Genomic DNA, 21108 nt, shown 5'->3' on the forward strand with positions numbered 1-21108 from the left:
GGCTTAAGGGTGAAAGGTGAAAAGTTGATGGGAATCTTTAGGGAAACTTCTTTACTAGGGGGGTTGTGAAAGTAGGGAATGAGCTGCCAACACAAGTGGTGCACGCAAGCTCAATTTCAACATTTAAGAGAAGGTTGAATAGGTACATGGATGGTAGGGATATGGAGGGCTGTGGTCCCAGTGCAGCATGATGGCAGTAGGCAGTTTTAATGATTTTGGCATGGACTAGATGGGCCAAAGAGCCTGTTTCTGGGCTGCACTTCTCTATGACTCGAATATTGTCTTGAAATTGGAATTTTTTTAATAAAGTACAATTACCTTTCATTCAAATTACCAACTATTTCTCAGTGGGAATTTTAGTAGGAATGAGCCTAATATGTGGTATCAGGTTCTTGTGCTTCTTTTACAATTTTGCAAAAGTGTACTAATAGATTTTTATAACAAAAGGGCACTCTAATAGGAGCCAAATCTAATAGGTGATCCCCCATTTCCCCCCCCCCCCACCCCAACTCAGAGACAGTGCAGTCTTGATAAGAGGGAATATCATGAAACAAATGCAAGATGAAGCTGGGAACAGAATGTAAAGTGGCCTGCCAATTAACCAGCAAATGATTTACAGGGTTGTTTGCAAGTTAATAATGCATATACTTTCAAGGCCAACATTGCCATAAAGGCCTGCATTCAGAAATTCTAGACTCTAGAATTCTAGAGAAAAGAGTAAGATGACAACAACAGGTAAAGTGCAATAAAAGTACAGAACCGGATTAATTACACTTAAAATGTGCATTAAAAGATGATTGAACATTAATAGCTAGAGAAACTTATTTACACAATATTGATTTCTCTATCTTCCGTTAATACCCCTCCTCCCCTTCTTACCCCATCCCTTATTTATTTGTTTACTCCCCCCCCCTTTTTTTCTCTCTCTGCCCCTCTCACAATCACTCCTTGCCTGCTCTCCATCTCCCTCTGGTGCTCCCCTCCCCCTTTCTTTCTCCCTAGGCCTCCCGTCCTATGATCCTCTCCCTTCTCCAGCTGTGTCTCACTTTTGCCAATCAACTTCCTCGCTCTTAGCTTCATCTGTCCCCTCCTGTCTTCTCCTGTCATTTTGGATCTCCCCCTCTCCCTCCCACCTTCAAATCTCTTGCTATCTCTTCTTTCAGTTAGATCTGACGAAGGGTCTCAGCCCGAAACGTCAACTGTACTTCTTCCTATAGATGTTGCCTGGCCTACTACGATCCACCAGCATTTTGTGTGTGTTACACAATATTATACTGTGAGGCTAAGCACAGCCCCAAAGCCATATTTAAATTTTCTGGCAACGAAACAGAATATAGGAGACATTGAAAATCTGGCTGAGTGGTGCCCCAACAGTAATCTTTTACACAATGTCAGCAAGACCAAAGAGTTGATTTATTGACTTCTGGAGGAGGAAAGCAGAGGTCTATGATCCAGTCATCATCGGAGGATCAGAGCTGGACAGGGTCAGCAATTTTAAATTCCTCGGTGTTACCATTTCAGAGGGTCTGTCCTGGATCCAGCATGGAAGTGCCATTATGAAGGAAGTGCACAAAAGCACCTCTACTTCTTCAGAAGTTTGTGAAGATTCGGCTTGTCATCTAAAGTTTTGACAAACCTATAGAGACACAGTGGAGAGTATATAAACTGGTTGCTTCACAGCCTGGTACTCCCGTGAACAGAAAAGACCACAAAATGTTGTAGATACAGCACAGGCCATCATGGGTAAAGCCTGCCCCACCACTGAGCCCATCTACAAGGATTGCTGTCGCAGGAAAGCAGCTTTGATCATCAAGAATCCCCTCACCCAGGACATACTCCCTTCTCACTGCACAGGAGCCTCAGGACCCACACCACCAGACTCAGGAACAGTTATTTCCCCTCAACCATCAGGCTCTTCAACCAGAGAGGATAATTTCACTCAACTTCACTCACCCCATCTGAAATGTTCCCATAACCTCAGGATTCAATAATAAAAAATAAATAAGCAATACATATTGAACATGAGATGAAGAGTCCTTGAAAGTGAGTCATTATTATGCTTGTTTTTTTTTGTTTTGTATTTGCAAAGTTTGTTGTCTTTTCCACATTGGTCATTTGTCTGTCTAGTTATGTGAGGCTTTTCATTGATTCTGTTGGTTTTTTTGTATTTACTATGAATGCTCGCAAGAAAATGAATCTTAGGGTGGTATATGGTGACATATCTGTACTTTGATATATGCAAAGTACTTATACTCCAAATATATATATGTAAGTACTTAATACAATTGCCTAAGCACTAAATTGGTTCAAGGCTGTGGACTCACTTTTGGGAATGCTGCAGTTCATGTTCTATATGATGTATAAGATGATGACAGGCATTGATCATGTGGATAGTCAGAGGCTTTTTCCTAGGGCTGAAATGGTAGCCACAAGAGGGCACAGGTTTAAGGTGCTGGGGAGTAGGTACAGCGGAGATGTCGGGTAAGTTTTTTATGCAGAGAGTGCTGAGTGTGTAGAATGGGCTGCCAGCAACAGTGGTGGAGGCGAATACGATAGGGTCTTTTAAGAGACCTTTGGATAGGTACATGGAGCTTAGAAAAATAGAGGGCTATGGGTAAACCTAGTAATTTCTAAAGTAGGGACATGTTCGGCACAACTTTGTAGGCCGAAGGGACTGTATTGTGCTGTAGGTTTTCTATGTTTCTCTATTTCTATTTATATGTTACTTGTTTACTTTTTATTGTTTGCATGATTTGTTCTTTTTTTTCATACATTGGGTGTTCACTGGTCTTTGTTGTGTGGTTTCTTTGTTTCTTTGTTATTTTGTTTCTTTGCTTTGTAGCTGCCTGGAAGAAGGTTGTATACAGAATACATATGTTGATAATAAATTTTATTTTGAACTTTGATATTCCAGAGGCATACTGTGTTGTAAATAGATCTGTAAATTCCAGTAAACAGAAACACCCAGCAAAGAAACTTGGAGTGCTTGAGAAGCTAGATAATGATATCACAATAAACTTGAATAAGCACAGCTGTTTTAATAAACATTTATGTTGAAAATGAGCAACATCCTTTAAATTGTTTTGCTTTACGCCATTATTTTTCAATTATTCAGAGGGAAGTAGGTGCTCCCCCTACTATGCTGGATAACTAAGTATCAACCATACATTCAAGACAACTAACAATACAAAGTAAATTGTGATGAAATTATACATACTATTAACTATTTAAAGTTTAAAGTCATTTATTATCGAAGTACACACATGTCACCATATACAAGCCTGAAATTTACTTTTCACAATAAACACAAAGAAGCATAATACAGTCAATGAAAAACAGCCCCCAATAGGTCAGGTAGTCAACCAATGTGCAAAAATCAACAAACTGCGGAAATAGAATAGAAAAAAAGAAATAATAATAATAAAGGAGGCAAAGCAAAATGAAGGTGGCACTAAACAGCGACTCCTTTGCGTGCATCTTCGGAAACAACTTTATTTCTATCTTTGATATCTCTTTTTTTCCTTTTCGGGACACAGCTGAGAAGACTTTCAGGGTTCCAGGATTTCATGGCTCTGGAAATGTGCTGATTCTAGGCCAGTGCCCCTAACTGAAGCATCGCAGCAGAAAATAGAACATCGGGAGTAGTGGGCCGAGTGCCCGGAGAGCTGTGCCTTTTTGGTGCCAACTCTCCTAGCGCTGAGCTTAGAAAGAGCAACACAACAGACTTCTAACATCATAAATCAGCTAGTTGTTTGTTATGTCTCCCCTCTCGCTGTGAAACAGGGATACCTCTTTTACCCTTATTAGGGAGAGAGAGAGCGTCTGGTATGTCAAATTATCAGGTGAACATGTAGTTTTTGGGTACTATGACTCTGTGTCTAATGAGGCTTTGCTGCATGCTTGAGTGCTTGATGGCGGGTGCTGATGCCTTTGTGCTGGGGACTGGGGGGATCATTACCTTGATGCTGCTTGTGTGTGGGAGGGGGAGTTGGGGGGGTATTTGGGCTTCTAACATTTTAACTGTCATTCATTCTTTGGGGCACTCCTCTATTTTCATGGATGTCTGCAAAGAAAAAGAATTTCAGGATGTATATTGTATACATTTCTCTGACATTAAATGCACCTATTGAAACCTAATGAAACCTGTTGAAATAAATAGAAAACATGAGATGAAGAGTGCTTGAAAGTGAGTCTACTGGTTGTGGAAACAGTTCAGAGTTGGGGTAGGTGGACTTATTTTAATAACTTATTTGTGTAATATTTTGTTTTAAAATGGTGCTAGAAAGTTTGTGAACCCTTCAGAATTTTCTCTGTTTCTACATAAATATGACCTAAAATGTGATCAGATCTTCATGTTTAAGTTCTAAAACTAGATAAAGAGAACTCAATTGAATAAATAACACAACAAGAAATATATTTGTTCATTTATTTATTGAGAAAAATTATCCAGTATTACATACATTTGTTGGAATAAGTATACTTTGATTTTAGTAACTGTTGTGACTTCTTTGTATTTCCAGTAACTATTGATATCTCCTGCACATAGGCTTGGAGGACTCTTAGACCATTCCTCCAAACAAAACTGCTTTAATTCATCAATATTTCTGGGACACCTTGCATGAACAGCCCTCTTCAGGTCATGCCACAGCACCTCAATTGGATTAAGGTCTGGACTCTGATTTGGCTATTCCAAAACACAAATTTTCTTCTTTTTATACAATTCTGTTGTTGATTTACGGTTGTGTTGTGGATCATTGTTTTGTTGCATCAATCAACTCTATTAAGCTTCAGCTCATGAACCACGACCTTGACATTCTCCAGTAAAGTATCTTGACACAATTTTGAATTTATTGTTTTCTCAATAATTCCAAGCTGTCCAGGCCCTGAGGAGGCAAAGCAACCCCAAATCATGATGTTCCTTCCACTATGCTTCACAGAAATGCTTTTGTAGTCTTTTCCAACTTCATGCATCTCTAGAACTCTTCTACTAAGGTCCTCTGAAAGTTGTGTTGATCGAGGCATGGTGCTCATAAAGACATAGTTTCTTGAGGGGCTCAGGCTCTGACTTTGTCTTTTTTATAGGGCGAGGCACCTCTACAACCCACACCTCCAATCTAGTTTCATTGATTGGAACACATGACTCCAAATAGATTTTGTAGAAGGCATTACCCCAGAGGTTAACATATTTTTTTGAACCTTGACTGTGATTGTTTAAAAAGTGTACTCAGTAATGACGAGAAGTAGTACAATTGTTTGCATGTTATTAGCTTAGGCAGATTGCGTTAGTCTATTATTGTGACATACATAAAGATCAGACTTCATTTTATGAGTAACTGATGCAGAAAACGGTTAATTGCAAAGGGTTCACAAAATTTTTCTTGCAACTGTATGTGCTGTGTGTGATATGTGTTTTGCAGGTGCACTGTGATCTGGAGGAACATTGTTCCATTTAGTTGTACAGTCTATACTGTATGTACAGTCAGGTGACAATAAACTTGAACTTGCCTGATATGCAATTCAATATGATCAAGTCTCTCTCGCCCTTTGCCACCAGACACTTTCCTGCACTCCCTGCAAATTTTTTGAGTCCTTTAACATTCAAATATCTATCAATCAGTCCTTCAAATAGAGTTCCAGATTCAATACCCTACGGGTGAAGACTTCCTTCTCATCTCAGTCCTGAATCTCTGACCTCCTATTTTGAACCCATGATCCCTTACTCTGGACATTCCAGCAGTGAAAACAGCATCCCAACACAATCTGTCAGACTGAGTACGCACATTGTACATTTCAATGAATTTAGAAGACGGAAAGATTATCTGAAGAAGTATAGACCCAATCTACACAATCACTGCTCACAGGACAAACCCCTATTTCTTGGACTCAAACTAGTACACTTTCATTTTATTTCTTTTACTTCATTTCTTAAGTAAACGTATACACAATATTCTATGACCTATAGACTTAATTTGAAGAACTCTTTATGGCTCATGTTCTTAGTTTTTTGAACAATTTGTCTTTTGCACATTACTTGTATCTCAATCTTTAAGTATAGATTGTTCATAAATTCTATAATGCTTTCATTTTCCGATAAATACCTGAAAGTAAATGCATCTCAAGGGAGTATATGCTAACATATGCAGGTACATACCTTGGTAATAAATTTAATTTGAATGTTGAACTATTCTAGTCCTCAGTTTGAGAAAACTAGAATATAAAAGCAAGGATGTAATGCCAAGGGATTATAAGTCATTGGTCATCAAGTATTGTGAGCAATTTAGGAAAGCGCTGGCATTGAAGAGTAGCCAGAGAAGGTTCACGAGAATGATTCTGGGAAAGAAAGGGTTACCATGAGGAGAGTTTGATGACTCTGGGTCTCTACTCACTGGAGTTTAGAAGAACGAGGGGGATCTTATTGAAACCTATCGAATATTGAAAGTCTTAGATAGTGTGTGGAGAGATGTGAAGAGGATATTTCCTATCCTCAGAACAGAGGGGTGCTCATTTAGAACAGAGATGAGGAAAAAAAATTCTTTAGGCAGAGATTGGTGAATCTGTGGAATTCATTGCTATGCGATTGGGTATATTTAAAATGATGGTTGATAGGTTCTTGATTAGTTCAGGTGTCAAAGGTTACGGCATGAAGGCAGGAGAATGGAGTTAAGAGGGATAATAAATCAACTATGGTGGAATGGCAGAGCAGATCTGATGGGCCAAATGGCCTAATTCTGGTCCTATGTTCTATGGTCTTATTCCAGGTATTATTTCATCAAGACAATATGAATTCAATGTGATGCATTAAAATCTTCCAGCAATAAAGGTCAATACTCAGTACATGATGAACTTGCTCATATTCTTGGAAAGATGTCTAGTCTATACATTTTGTAACTAGTTGTTGGTCACCATTGAAACACATTGCCTTTTGTCTCCCTTCTAGATTCAATTGCACCAGCAAATGAATGTCACAAATCCTAGCAAAGCAAAAAGCAAGAAGTGCAAATGTATCAGATGAACAAATAAGGACAAGATTGGATTGTTTCATTGTCCAACCGATACAAAAACAAGAAGACAACTTTTATGCCTGTCTTACATTTTATTGCTTTGAGAAGTAAGAAACAATAAATATTTATAATATTGTTATCAAGTGTAACACTTACCCAAAAGGCTGGTATATGTCTAGGGGAAACGGAGATCCAGCCACTCACCAACCCACCTCCCGTTACGCGCAGGTGCTGTGAGAATCAAGTTTATGCCTCGCGCCCGCCAACAGTATCAAACCCACAACAAATACCATTATGAAATGCACTTTAAAGAGGTTACTAAAATTAAAAGAGTATTAGGCAATACTATATATATATATATATATATATATATATAAGGAAAAAAACAAAAGGCGCCAACTTATCAGTCTGTTTAGTGCACTCGTTGGAGCTCAACCATCGAACCATTCGACCCTTCGTCGCTTGCCTCCGACTTCCATGTCTTCCACCCCAGACTCCCCGGTGGTCTTCCGAGCGCACGTCCACCTCCCTCGGCGTCTTTCTCCTGACTCCCCTCACACCAAAAACCCGCGAAAACCCCTCCCCCAAGTTCACAGCCTCACAAGACACAGTAACATTCCCCATTGATTAACAAATGAATACAATTACCATATCAGCCATTCTAAAGCGAAACAACGGCGAGAGAAACACTTATCCGACAAAGAAGCATTCCTACTCGTAACAAACCAAAGAAGCCATTTTGAGTAACATACACAGGACATTGTACACAAGCAAAGAAATAATCCTCACACAGAACAACAGTACATTGTCATCCTGCCATCAAGGACATAAATACTGAAAGGTACCAGCAAAAGGCCAGCAATACCCTACTCGTGGTCTGTTTGTCCCACTCCCATGAGGGAGGAAACTATGTAGTATCTGCATCAGGACCACCAGACTCAAAAACAGTTATTTTCCCTACGCAGTAAGGCTGATCAACATCTCCACCCACTAACCTACCCCTCCACACCCCCAACCACCACTACTTTATCATTTCCTTTCAGAGTCACCTTATGTACAGACATTCCTGTGCCTCGTGTCACTTTATGGACATACTATCAATGTATACAAGCCATCTTTTGTATTTAGATATATTAATCGTGCTTCTTTTAATTACTGTGTTTTAAAATCTTATAATGTTTTTTTCTGTTACATCAGACCTGGAGTAACAATTATTTCGTTCTTTACACTTATGTACTGGAATTGACATTCAACAAACTTGAAATTGAACAATAATGTTCAGCATAGTTCCAGCATAGCCTTGTATTCTACTGAGTAGGTATTTTCAAGAAACAGAATGGTAGTCTTTTTCATCTCAATCACGTAGCCAAGTCCAAAAACTCAAAATCTACATTTCATGACTAACATGGGTAAAAGGAAAATTTGAAACTATGTGATTAAATATTACAGAACCAATGAAACAGATGAATATTTCATATTACATAACAGGAAAATAATGTACATACATGAAATAACATTTTTAAAACTTTCCTTTGAGTAATGATACAGAAATAAAAACAGATCAGCGGCAATCTAGGAGAGTGTCATGCATCTTCCAATTGTTATTTTAACACTCCAATATCAGAGTCCTTGAAAGAATGATAGAAAGCTGACACAGCTGTGAGCAAACTAATTATGTAAACTAAGTGCACCAAAAGTCAAAATATTGTGTTTTTTGTGTTAGTACATAGCTAGTGCACTGAGAATGAATCCAGAGGTTGTAGTATTTTCTTTGTGCAAGATGTGAGAACTCTCGGAGACCTCAGTCTCCGTGGTAACTACATCTGTGTGATGTGCATCGAACTGCAGCTCCTTCGACACCTTGTTAAGGAACCAGAGTGCAGCAGGGTGACCCTCGGCTTATTCAAGAAACTGAGGTGGTGATAGATAGAAGCTACAGGGAGGTAGTCAGCCCAAGCTGCAGGAGGCAGGTACCTGGGTGACTGTCAGGAGTGGGAAAGGAAATAAGCAGAGCACCCCTGTGTCCATACCACTCAATAGTAAGTATACCACTTTGGACAAGGTTGTGGGGGCAGACCTACAAGGAGGAAGCTGCAGCTGCCAAGTCCCTGGCACTGAGTCTGGCTCAGAGGGAAGAGGAGTGCAGTCGTGATTGGGGATTCCATAGTTAGAGGAGCAAAAAGTAGATTTTATGGACCTAAAGGGGACATGTTGCCTCCCAGGTGCCAGGGTCAAAGGTGTCTCAGATCAGATCCTCAGTATTCTAAAGGGGAAGGGTGAACAGTTGGACATATTGGTATCAACAATAGGTAGGAAATGGGAGGAGATCCTGGAGAGATAATATGGGGAGTTAGGTAGAAAGCTGAAAGGCAGGCCATCCAGGTAGTTATCTCTGGATTTCTGCCTATGCCACATACCGGTAAGAGTGGGATGATTTGCTAGGTGAATGGGTGACTGAAGAATTGGTGCAAAGGACAGGATTTCAAATTTCTGGATCATTGGGATCTCTTCTGGGGAAGGTATGACCTGTACAAAAAGAATGGGTTACTCATGAACCTGAGGGGGACCAATATTCTTGCAGGCAGGTTTGCTAGAGCTGTTGAGGAGGGTTTAATTTGGCAGGGGGAAGGGAACTGGAGTGATAGGGCTGAGGATGAAGCAGTTAGTATACAATTAGACGTGGTGTATAGTGAGACTGTGAGGAAGAAAAAGCAGATAACAGGGCAAAATTGCAGTCGGTAGAATGGATTAAAGTGTAACAGGGGACCAAAATCAAAAAAAAGTGATGAATACAGGAATGAAAGTGTTATATTTGAATGCACGCAGTGTAGGGAATAAGGTAGATGATCTTGTATCACAGTTAGTGATTGGCAAGTATGATGTTGTGGGCACCTGAGTTCTAGCTGAAATAAAATTATGGTTGCGAGTTTAGCATCTCAGGAAACACATTGTATCAAAAGGACAAGCAGGTAGGCAGAGAGAGAGGCTTGGTTGTGTTGGTAAAAAAAATAATAAAATCCTTAGAAAGAGGTGACGTATGATCAGAAAATATAGAATCCTTGTGGGTAGCGTGAAGAAACTGCAAAGGTAAAAAAAACCCTAATGGACACTGAAGGGTAAACAGACATTAATGGCACTGAAAGGGTAAAGAGACCCTAATGGACACTGAAATAGTAAACAGACCCTAATGGACACGGAAGGGTAAAAAGACCATATTGGACACTGAAAGGGTAAATAGACCCTAATGGTCACTAAAGGGTAAAAAGACCCTAATCAACACTAAAAGGGTAAATAGCCCCTAATGGCACTGAAAGGGTAAAAAATACCCTAATGGACACTAAAAGGGTAAATAGCCCCTAATGGCACTGAAAGGGTAAAAAGACCCTAATTGACACGGAAGGGTAAACAGACCCATTGAAAGGATAAACAGACCCTAATTGCAATGAAAGGGTAAAAAGACCCCAATGGACATGGAAGGGTAAAAAGATCCTAATGGACACTGAAGGGTAAACAGACCCTAATTACACTGAAAGTGTGAAAAAACCCTCATAGACACTGAAAGGGTAAAAATACCCTAACGGACATTGAAAGGGTTAAAAGACCCTACTGAACATTGCAAGGGTAAACAGACCCTAATTGCACTGAAACTGTAGAAAGACCCTAATGTACGTTGAAACAGTAAAAAGACTTTGATGGCCTAATGGACACTGAAGGGTAAAAAGACCCTAACAGACACTGAAAGGGTAAAAAGACCCCAATAGACACTGAAGGATAAAAAGATCCTAATGGACACTGAAGGGTAAACAGACCCTAATTGCACTGAAAGGGTAAAAAGACCCTCATAGACACTGAAAGAGTAAAAATACCCTAATGGACATTGAAAGGGTAAAAAGACCCTACTGGACATTGAAAGGGTAAAAAGACCCTACTGGACACTGGTGTAAAAAGACCCTAATGGACAGTGCAAGGGTAAACAGACCCTAATGGACACTGAAGGGTAAAAAGCCCCTAATAGGCAATGAAAGGTAAAAAGACCCCAATGGATAGTGCAAGGGTAAACAGACCCTAATGGACACTGAAGGGTAAACAGACCCTAATGGACACTGAAGGGTAAAAAGCCCCTAATAGGCAATGAAAGGTAAAAAGACCCCAATGGATAGTGCAAGGGTAAACAGACCCTAATGGACACTTAAGGGTAAAAAGCCCCTAATAGGCAATGAAAGGTAAAAAGACCCCAATGGATAGTGCAAGGGTAAACAGACCCTAATGGACACTGAAGGGTAAACAGACCCTAATGGACACTGAAGGGTAAAAAGCCCCTAATAGGCAATGAAAGGTAAAAAGACCCCAATGGATAGTGCAAGGGTAAACAGACCCTAATGGACACTGAAGGGTAAACAGACCCTAATGGACACTGAAGGGTAAAAAGACTCTAACGGACACTGAAGGGTAAAAATATCCTAATGGACAATGAAAGGTAAAAAGACCCCAATGGATAGTGCAAGGGTAAACAGACCCTAATGGACACTGAAGGGTAAGAAAACCCCTAATAGGCAATGAAGGGTAAAAAGATCATATTGGACACTGAAGGGTAAAAAGACCCTAATGGACACTGAAAGGGTAAATAGACCCTAATGGCACTGAAGGGTAAAAAGACCCTAATGGACACTGAAGGGTAAACAGACCCTAATGGACACTGAAGGGTAAACAGACCCTAATGGACATTGAAGGGTAAACAGACCGTAATGGCACTGAAAGGGTAAAAATACCTTAATAGACACTGAAAGGGTAAATAGACACTAATGGCACTGAAAGGGTAAAAAAACCCTAATGGACATTGCGTGACAAGATATGTTAAGAAAATTGGCTGATTCACAAGAGGCTAACAGTGGGAATAAAGGTTGTCTGCCAGTGACAAGTTGTGTTCCACAGGGGTCAATTTTGGGACCCTTCTTTTCACATTATATTTCAGTGATTTGGATAATGAATTTGATAGCTTGTGGCCAAGTTTGTGGATGATACAAAGATAGGTGGAGGGGTAGTTAGACTTGAGGGAGCAGGGTGTTTGCAAAAGGACTTTAACAGATTGTGGAAATGGGCAAAGAAATAGCAGACAGAATATAACACAGGGAAGTGCATGGTCATGAACTTTGGCAAAATCAGAAGTGCAAAGGCACTTGGGATTACTCATGCATGTTATGTTTCCCTAAAGGTTAACTTGCAGATTGAATCGGTGGTAAGGAAAGCAAATGCAATGTTAGAGAGGACCAGAATACAAAAGCAAGGGTGTAATGTTGAGGTTATACAAGGTGTTGATCAGACTGCACTTGGAGTGTTGTGAACAGTTAAGGGCCGTTATCTAAGATGTATTGGTATTGGAGAGCGACCAGAGGACATTAATGAGAAGGATCCCAGGAACAAAAGGGTTAACATACAAGGAACATTTGATGACTTTGGGCCTCTACTCACTGGAGTTGAGAAGGACAGGGGATCCTTTTGAAATCTATCAAATAGTGAAAGGCCTAGATAGAGTGGATGTGGAAAGGATTTTTCTCATAGCAGGGGAGTCTTGGACCAGAGGGCACAACCTCAGAACTGAGGGATGTCTATTTACAACAGAGATGAGGAACATTCCTTTAGCCAAGGAGTGGTGAAGCTGTGGAATTCATTGCTACAGACAACTGTGCAGACTGTCATTGAGTGTATTTAAAGTGGAGATCGATAGATTCTTGATTAGACAGGGCACCAAAGGTTACGGGGAGAAGGCAGGTGAATGGAGTTAAGAGGGATAATAAACAAGCCATGATGAAGCAAACTTGATGGAACAAATGGCCTAATTCTACTCATGTGTTATGGCCAAAAATAGTCATCATCATCTTCGCCATTATGTGTTGTGTCATATGACATAATTTTTTAACATTTTTTAAGTCCAAATTTTTTAAGTGGTTTCCTATTGCCGTCTTGTGGACAGTGTCTTTACAAGATGGGTGACCCTAGCCATTATCAATACTCTTTAGAGATTGTCTGCCTAGCATCAATGGTCACATAATGAAGACGTGATATGCACCAGTTGCTCATACAACCATCCACCAGCTAGGCCCATGGCTTCACGTGACCCTGATTGGAGGGGCTAACCAGGTGCTACATCTTGTCCAAGCTTGACCTCCAGGCTAGCAGAGGGAAGGAGTGCCTTACACCTTGTTTTGGAGATGAATCTCCACACCTCAAAAAGTAGTACCAGGTTTAAAAATGCCACTGGCTGATGACTTTGCAAAATAAGTAAATGATCTTCAAACTTTTATAATTACAATATGACATTACTGGCTTTAATTATAATTACAATTTCGGACATTTCACTTCCTGTTCAGTGTTAGGAAATTGGAATTTGTAACCTACCTCAGAAGATAGACAGCCCTTTCAATATCATTGAGCTCTTCATCAACTGTCAATCTTTCTATCTCCTCTGCAGTCTAAAAATATAAATAGATATTTAAGATGTTATTCATTTGGAACAACTGGGTGGCAATAAGAAATTATTAAAAGGATTTCATATAAAATAAACTGTAATGGAAAAGTCTCTCCAAAGGAAGCTCTCCCAAACCAGAAAACCCGTAGCCTTTGTCAAAGCTGGAGACCAATCACAGCCTCAGACCAGATCATCAGCAGGCTTACTCAGCAGGTGTACGACTGGCAACTGACAATCAATTAAAGTTACCTGACTTCATCACATCATCATCCCTGAGTCCTGACATGGTCATTCTTTTAGAAACCTCAAAGCAGATCGTCACAGATCGTGCCTTGGAAAGACCGGATCAAGGATGCATTTGAGCTCAAGAAAGCCAAGTACTATGAGCTGATAGAACAGTGTCAGAGACGGGGGTGGAGGGCACGTTGTGAGATTATAGAGGTACAGGTTTTGCTGGTTGCTCACTGTGCAGAGCCTACTATCTCCTTGGCATGACAGAGGTTGCAGAGAATAGTGCCATCAGGACCACAACATAGGCTGCTGAGTGAGCCTCTGTTGGCTATGGACCAAGACTTATGACCAGTGCTGCTGGGACTCAAGCCAGGGCCTGATCAACCCTGGCTGGGTCGCTGGGCAAGAGAGGCTGATGCTGAAAGAGCTGAAATACCAGATGACCCCAAGTTACATCATTGATGATGTGTCCAAGGATGTACAATATCTCTGCATCAATATTTGTGACTGTTTTTAAAATAGAAGCTTAGATGCCAGTTCTGAAATTTCTGTACAATTATATGGAATTGTTACATTTTGGAATTTTTTTTTCTCAATATGGAAGAAAATTAATCTGAATTGTCAAAGGTTAGCGCAGCTCTGACTATCTATTTACTTATACAAGAAATTCATTGGTGTGAAGTCATCAGGAAGGTAAATCATCATCAATTAAATATAGCAGCACCTCTGATCCACTGGTAACAATGTGCCCAAGGTTCAGAAATTTTGAATTTGCTGTTGGTATATTATCACCCACACTCCCTATGTACAGCTAGAGAGACATACTGTACAAGACATACAGGTTCCAGTCAAAGAACAAGTTAATTTTTAACCTCTTAAGGTATTTATGATTGTGGTTGTATATGCTTTTCACGGGACAAACATTACATAAAACCATAAGATAGAGGAGCAGAATTAGGCCATTCAGTCCATCGAGTCTGCTCTGCCATGTATCATGGCTGATTTATTATCCCTCTCAACCCCATTCTCCTGCTTTCTCCCTGTAACCTTTGACACCCTGACTAATCAAGAACCTACCAGCTTCTGCTTTAAATATGCCCAATGACTTGCCCTCAACAGCCATCTGTGGCAACAAATTCCACAGATTCACCACTCTCTTGCTAAAAAAAATCCTTCTCATCTCTGTTCATCCCTCCATTCTGAGGCTGTGCGATCTGGTCCTAGATTCCACCCCCCCCCCCCACCCATTCTTCCAGACGCCAGCGAGTATGGACCAGAGCTATCAAACACTCCTCATATGTTAATCCTTTCACTCCCAGAATCATAAGCTGACAAGAGATGGCCAAGGACATAACTGCAGCAAATGTTCTTTTTAGAGTGTCAGATCTACAGTTGACTTATTTGTGCAGACTAGAGAGACTGAGGTGAGATGAGCTTTATGTGTAAGGATACCCAGTTTGTAAAGCACCAGAAATTCTTTCAGTGAATGATTGACATCTCTCCATCAATAATGCTACTGAATTAACATTGAAATGTGAACTGAAATTTATCCTGATCGATTTATTGATAACATTTGTGACCGATTCCATATCTGTAGACCATGAATAAGTCTAACGTTTTACGCTCCGTAAATAAGCACGATACGGGTACTCCATATTTATAGTGTTGGTTTGCCGTTAGAATAACTAATTCGTTAACCATGCCAATTGCGACACTGGGTTTAAATGCTTCATTTGCTGATATTTTCCCAATTCATATCACTGCCTTGTGATTACAAAATATTGGATTGAATCCCATTATCCCAGGTAGTTAAATTTCCTTCTCAAATCATTCGGAGCGCCGTCGGGTCAGGGAGCGAATGCATTGCAACTGGACCGTCCGTTATATTTTCTTATTGCAAGCGGAGCAACAATCAATAAATGCGATTTAAAATACGATCTATTATTCGCTGTCCCAGGTACGTACCTTCAGGTACCTCCGCACGGGTCTTTCAATGAAACTAAGTTCTTGTAAATCTCCCATCTGAGCGAACACATTCTCCGGGTTCAAATCCATTATTCCGTCGCCGGTCGCACAGAATGCGGCGGGGGCGGGAGGCAGAGAGGGGGGAGATAGAGGGGAGGAGGAGGAAGAGAGGGGAGAGGGGGAGGATGGGAGAGAGAGAGAGGAGGAGAGAGGGGGGAGAGAGGAGGGAGAGAGGGGAGGGAGGGGAAAGATGGGGAGAGAGGGATGAGGGGGCGAGAGGGGGAGCGAGGAGGAGAGGGAGGAGAAAGGGAAGAGGGGAGGGGTGGGAAGAGGGAGGGAGATGGGGAAGGAGAGGGGGAGGAAGGGTGAGGGGATCGGAGGGAGGAGAGAGGATGTGAGGGATCAGTACGGGATGGAGGGGAGCGGCAGAGGAGGAAGGCTCAGCGGTTCTCGGACCACACCAGCATCATCGCCTGCTGCTCTGGCCGTCCCTATCCAGCTCCTCCCTCCGCCCCAACCCAACACCGATCCCGGCCCAATCTGGTCTCGGCGTGACACGCTGGCGAGCGGCACCGGCAGGAGGTGAAGCCGCCACCGCACGGGGACCGTCATTCGCTCCAACCCTCCGTCACCCCGGCACTAAGGCCGTCGCCAAGGAAACCAGGCGCTACGGCAAGCGGCAGCGGACAAACCCCCCCCCCCCCGCACTCGTGTGCGTCCTCTCCCTGCGAGAAATATCGTTTAATAACAACTTCATTTATAGAGCACTTTTCATACAGATGAAGTAGTTCAACGTGCTTACAATGGGATAAAGTGCAAAAGTTCCTAGAAATGAGTGCGCTTAGCTGTGCCCGTACCTCAGGCTTTTATCGGCTTAGGCTGAGAAAAAATAAAAATACAATGGTAATAATCTTATTTATAGAACTCCATTCATACAAACTGTGTAGCTGAATGCGCGTACAAGGGACAAACATAAAAATAAAATAAAAAATAAAAATGACCATGAAAATTAAAGATAAATGTGATTGGTTGCCTGTCATCTCCGACAATGACAGTTAGGTTTGTGTATAAACACGGGAGATTCTGCAGATGCTGGAAATCCAGAGGAACACACACAAAATGCTGGAGGAACTCGGCTGGTCAGGCAGCATCTATGGAAATGAATAAACAGTCGACGTTTCGGGCCGAAACTCTTCCTCAAGACCTTAGAGGACATGAAATCTCTGCTGGATCTCGAAGTGGAGCCGTTGTTAATGAGTTCTTTCTTTGTCGGTCACGGACTGCTCGGCGTCTCTCCTCCAGGTTGTTGTGAGCGGTTCTTACTAACCAAGGCTCGACAGCTCCTCCAGTCTTGTGTACTCTGATTCAGCCGCTTTGCCGCAAGCCCAGCGTGTGCAATTGTTAGCTTTCATGTATTCTTTTCGATTCCTCATGCCCAGTGAAAGCTCACCATATAGTAGCTGCTTAGGGATTCGAGAATCCTTAATGCGTAAGACATGCTCTGCTCACAAAAAAAGATGTTAGCTAAAAGCAAGGTTAAACAAATTGGTTTTGGGCTGGCGTTTAAAAGTGTTAACTGAGTCTGCATCCCTTATAGTTTCAGGTATTGAGTTCCCCAGTTTAGGAGCGTAGTTCAAAAAAACAGCTGACCTGCCATTATCTTTTGAGGTACATAGTATAAATTGAAGAGACTGGTGGAAGAAAACCTGAGAACTCGAGCAGGATTATAAAACGAAAACGATTTTCTGATGTACTCCGGTCCCAGACCATCAAGAACTTTAAAAACAAGTGAAATAGCTGTGGCATCAATTCTAAAGTTACAGGAAGTCAATGCAGAGTAGTTAGGACGGCAGTCATATGTTCGTTCATCCTGGTTCTACTTAAAAATCTAGCAGCGGCGTTCTGAATGAGATGAAGTTTGTCAATTGATTGCTTTAGAAGGCCAGTAAAATGTGCATTGCAGTAATGTCATTTCCTGTACACATTTGTGAGGAGAATGAAGTTATATATACGAGCAGCTGCTGCATCTTAGAAACCAAATCGCTGCAGTAGCACGTAGGCATTTTAAAATCACTGTTACTTGCGTCAGTGCGGATCTGACAGTGCGGCCTGCAGTTCAGTGATAACGACCGACTGCGGCCAGTTTCACTGCTAGCGAGCAGGATTATTCGGCCACGCATTCCCGATTTGTACCGGTAGCAAAATCAAGTACAAGTTTTTCATTCAACTATTGACATTAATAATGCCAAATACATGAATACAGTTCCTCCGGGGTCACGGTGTAAAACAGCCATACCCAGCACACGACACATTTCGATAGGCTAGCAGTAAATATAGCTGGAAATGTTTAAAAAAAATCTGAATCAGGTTTAGTATCACTGGCATAGAGATAGATAGATAGATAGATAGATACTTTATTGATCCCAAAGGAAATTAGTGTCACAGTAGCATTACAAGTGCGCAGATAAACAATTATTGGAAGAGAAGTAAGAGAGAATAAAAAGTAAGTTACCTCAATCAGTCTAACAGGAGGGGGTCATCATTTCCCCAGCTATAGGTTGACTCATTATAGAGCCTAATGGTCGAGGGTAAGAATGATCTCATACAGCGCTCTTTGGAGCAGCGCAGTTGTCTTAGTCTGTTACTGAAGATGCTCCTCTGTTCAGACAAGGTTACCTGCAGAGGGTAAGAAATATTGTCCAGAATTGCCAAGATTTTCCATAAGGTCTTTTGTTCTACCACAGCCTCCAGTGAGTCCAGTTTGGCTCACTGTAACAGAGCCAGACTTTCTAATCAGTTTATTGAGCCTGTTGGCATCAACCGTGTTGATGCCATTGCCCCAACACACTAGCATATAGAAGATAGTACTGGTGACAACAGACTGGGAGAACATGTGAAGGAGAGGCCTGCACACTCCAAAGGACCTCAGTCCCCTCAGGAAGTAGAGGCTACTCTGGCCCTTCTTGTACAGCGTCTGTGTCAGTGCTTCATTCAAGTCTGTCATTCCGGTGCACCCCCAGGGACTTGTAAATCCACACCACCTCAATATCCTCACCATCAGTAGTAACAGGGAGCAGTGCAGGCTTAGTCTTCCTAAAGTCCATCACCATCTCCTTCGTCTTACTGATGTTGAGCTGCAGATGATTCAGCTTGCACCATTTGACAAAGTCCTCCACCAGGGCTCTGTATTCATCATCCCGTCCTCCCTTTGTACACCCAACTATTGCTGAGTCATCAGAGAATTTCTGCAGATGGCATGACTCTAAAGTGGTGTATCTAAAGTCTGGGGTAAACACGGTAAACAGGAAGGGAGCCAATACAGTCCCTTGTGGGGCCCCAGTGCTGCTTATAACCATGTCTGACAAACAAGCCTGAAGCCACACATACTGTGGTCTGCCAGTCAGGTAGTCCATTATCCAGGATACAATGGAAGTGCCAGCTTGCATTGAATGCTCTTCCCCCAGAAATGAGGGCTGTGTGGTATTGAAGGCACTTGAGAAATCAAAAAAACATGACCCTCACTGTGCTACCCTGCTTATCCAGATGGGCGGAAGCTCTGTTCAGCAGGTAGATGACAGCATTGTTGACTCCAATGTGCTCCTGGAAGGCAAACTGCAGGGGATGGAGGGCTGATCTGACCAGGGGATCGGAGGTGAGCCAGGACCAGCCTCTCTGGGGTCTTCATGATGTGTCATCATTGCCACTACCACTGGATGGGAATCATTTAAGATTTTCGGTTTCCCTTCTTAAACATTGGAACCACACGTGGTATTTTCCACACAGTCGGGACCCTTTCCAGGCAGGAACTCAGAGTGAAGATGTGCTGGAGAACTCCACACAGCTGCTCAGCACACTCCTTCAGGGCCCTGGGATTCACACCGTCCGGTCCCGAAGTTTTGCCGTGTCAGAGTTACCCCAGAGCCCCTCTCACCTGCTCAGTAGAGAAGAAGAGCCCATGATGAGTGGGAAGGTGGGTTCTGCGGAGATGAGGATTGGGATGATGGCAGTTGGTATGTGGGAGATATGGAGAGTAGGTGCAGGGCAAGGAGGGGATGCAGACAGTGGTAGCCTGTATTGTTCATCCACATGTTGAACTGGAGGGGTAGAAGGGAGGAGGAGAAGTAATGGTGCTGAGGGAGCATTGTGCGCCTCATCATCTGGACTGGTGTGCTGAGGGGGTGTGAACAGGAGGACAATTGTGAAAGCTATTGAAGAATTAGTTTAGCCGATTTTCGGCTGCATTCCAAGGCTCTACAGCCAGGCTGATTGAGGTCATTCTTCTTGCCTCTCACACCTCCTGTTGTTGTAAAATGTCATGAAATTTGTTGTTCGGCAGCAGCAGAGCATTCCAATACATAATAATAAAAACTGTAAATTACAATAAATGTACTGTATACAAAAAAATTTAAATTAAGTAAGTAGTGCAAAAAGAGAAGGCATCATGCAACAAGAAAGATGTGATTAATCAGGAGGGGTGCAGCAAAGATTCACAAATACGCGGCCTTGATGGAGGGTGTGATTGAATAGACTGGATCTGTTTTCCCTAGACCAAGAGGTGACATGATCGGGGTGTGTAACTCAGAAAGATGGCATTTGTTGCAAGCTGATCCCTGCAGATCCATTTACTACTTCTGCAATCATTCAACTCTTTTATTGTCTCGAGGAATTACTAATAATGTTCTTTTAAATCTTACAGGTCTGGCAATCTTCTGTTCTCCAGGAGTTGATCTACTGACCTGACAGAAGGACTCTTGGATGCTAATAATAACGTATTTATTGAGCCTTTTTCATACAGACAATGTAGTTTGAAGTGGTTAGCAATGGGAAATGGACATCTTGTACAGTAAGATGGACTCTTGAACCCCCCCCCCCCCCATACACCTTCTCTGTAATTTCTCTATAGCTTTTCCACTATCTTTTACTCCATTCTGCCTCGCTGCACTGTGTAATGATTGGATCTGTATGAGCAGCATGCAAGACAAGCTTTTTGCTATATCCTGATACTTGTGGCAATAATAAACCCATATCAATAAAATAATGAGAGGCACAGACAGGAAAAATATTGTGGCCATCTATCTTCTGAGGGGAGTGTAAAACTAGGGCTTGATGAGAGAGGAAGGAGGTTTAAAAGGGATCTGAGAGGTAAAATTTTCACAGAAAATGTAGTTGATATCTGAAATGAGCTGTCGGAGGAGGCAGGAACAAAATCAGTTAAATGGGACCTGGAGGCCCGTTTAAATGAACAGGGCAGAGGGATTCAAGATTCAAGATTGCTTAATGCCATGTCCAGTACACAAGCGTAACAGAGAACAAAATAATTATTACTCTGGATTTTAAGCAGCAAAAAATACACAGTAAGATTTAAAAAAGCACAATAATTTAAAAAAATGAGATAAACCAGTTAGTTGAGTGGTGTCGCAGCAACAACCTTGCATTCAACATCAG

The 21108-nt window shown here is 41.8% G+C and overlaps 1 protein-coding gene across 3 annotated transcripts in view; it reads right to left on the minus strand.

Annotated features, from left to right (window-relative positions):
- Positions 1 to 16321, minus strand: part of ppp4r4 (protein phosphatase 4, regulatory subunit 4) — a 231166-nt gene extending 214845 nt beyond the window's left edge. For all 3 annotated transcript variants that reach the window (XM_059962617.1, XM_059962616.1, XM_059962606.1), the window contains exons 1-2: positions 15664 to 16321; positions 13398 to 13471 (exon numbers count right to left, since the gene is read on the minus strand). In XM_059962617.1, the coding sequence (XP_059818600.1) occupies positions 13398 to 13471; positions 15664 to 15753 (164 nt within the window). In that variant the 5' untranslated portion in view covers positions 15754 to 16321. The remainder of the gene's footprint in view (positions 1 to 13397; positions 13472 to 15663) is intronic.
- Positions 16322 to 21108: the final 4787 nt, after the last annotated feature.

The sequence above is a fragment of the Hypanus sabinus genome, chromosome 2 (genome assembly GCF_030144855.1).
Source record: "Hypanus sabinus isolate sHypSab1 chromosome 2, sHypSab1.hap1, whole genome shotgun sequence".
Taxonomy (NCBI): Eukaryota; Metazoa; Chordata; class Chondrichthyes; order Myliobatiformes; family Dasyatidae; genus Hypanus; species Hypanus sabinus.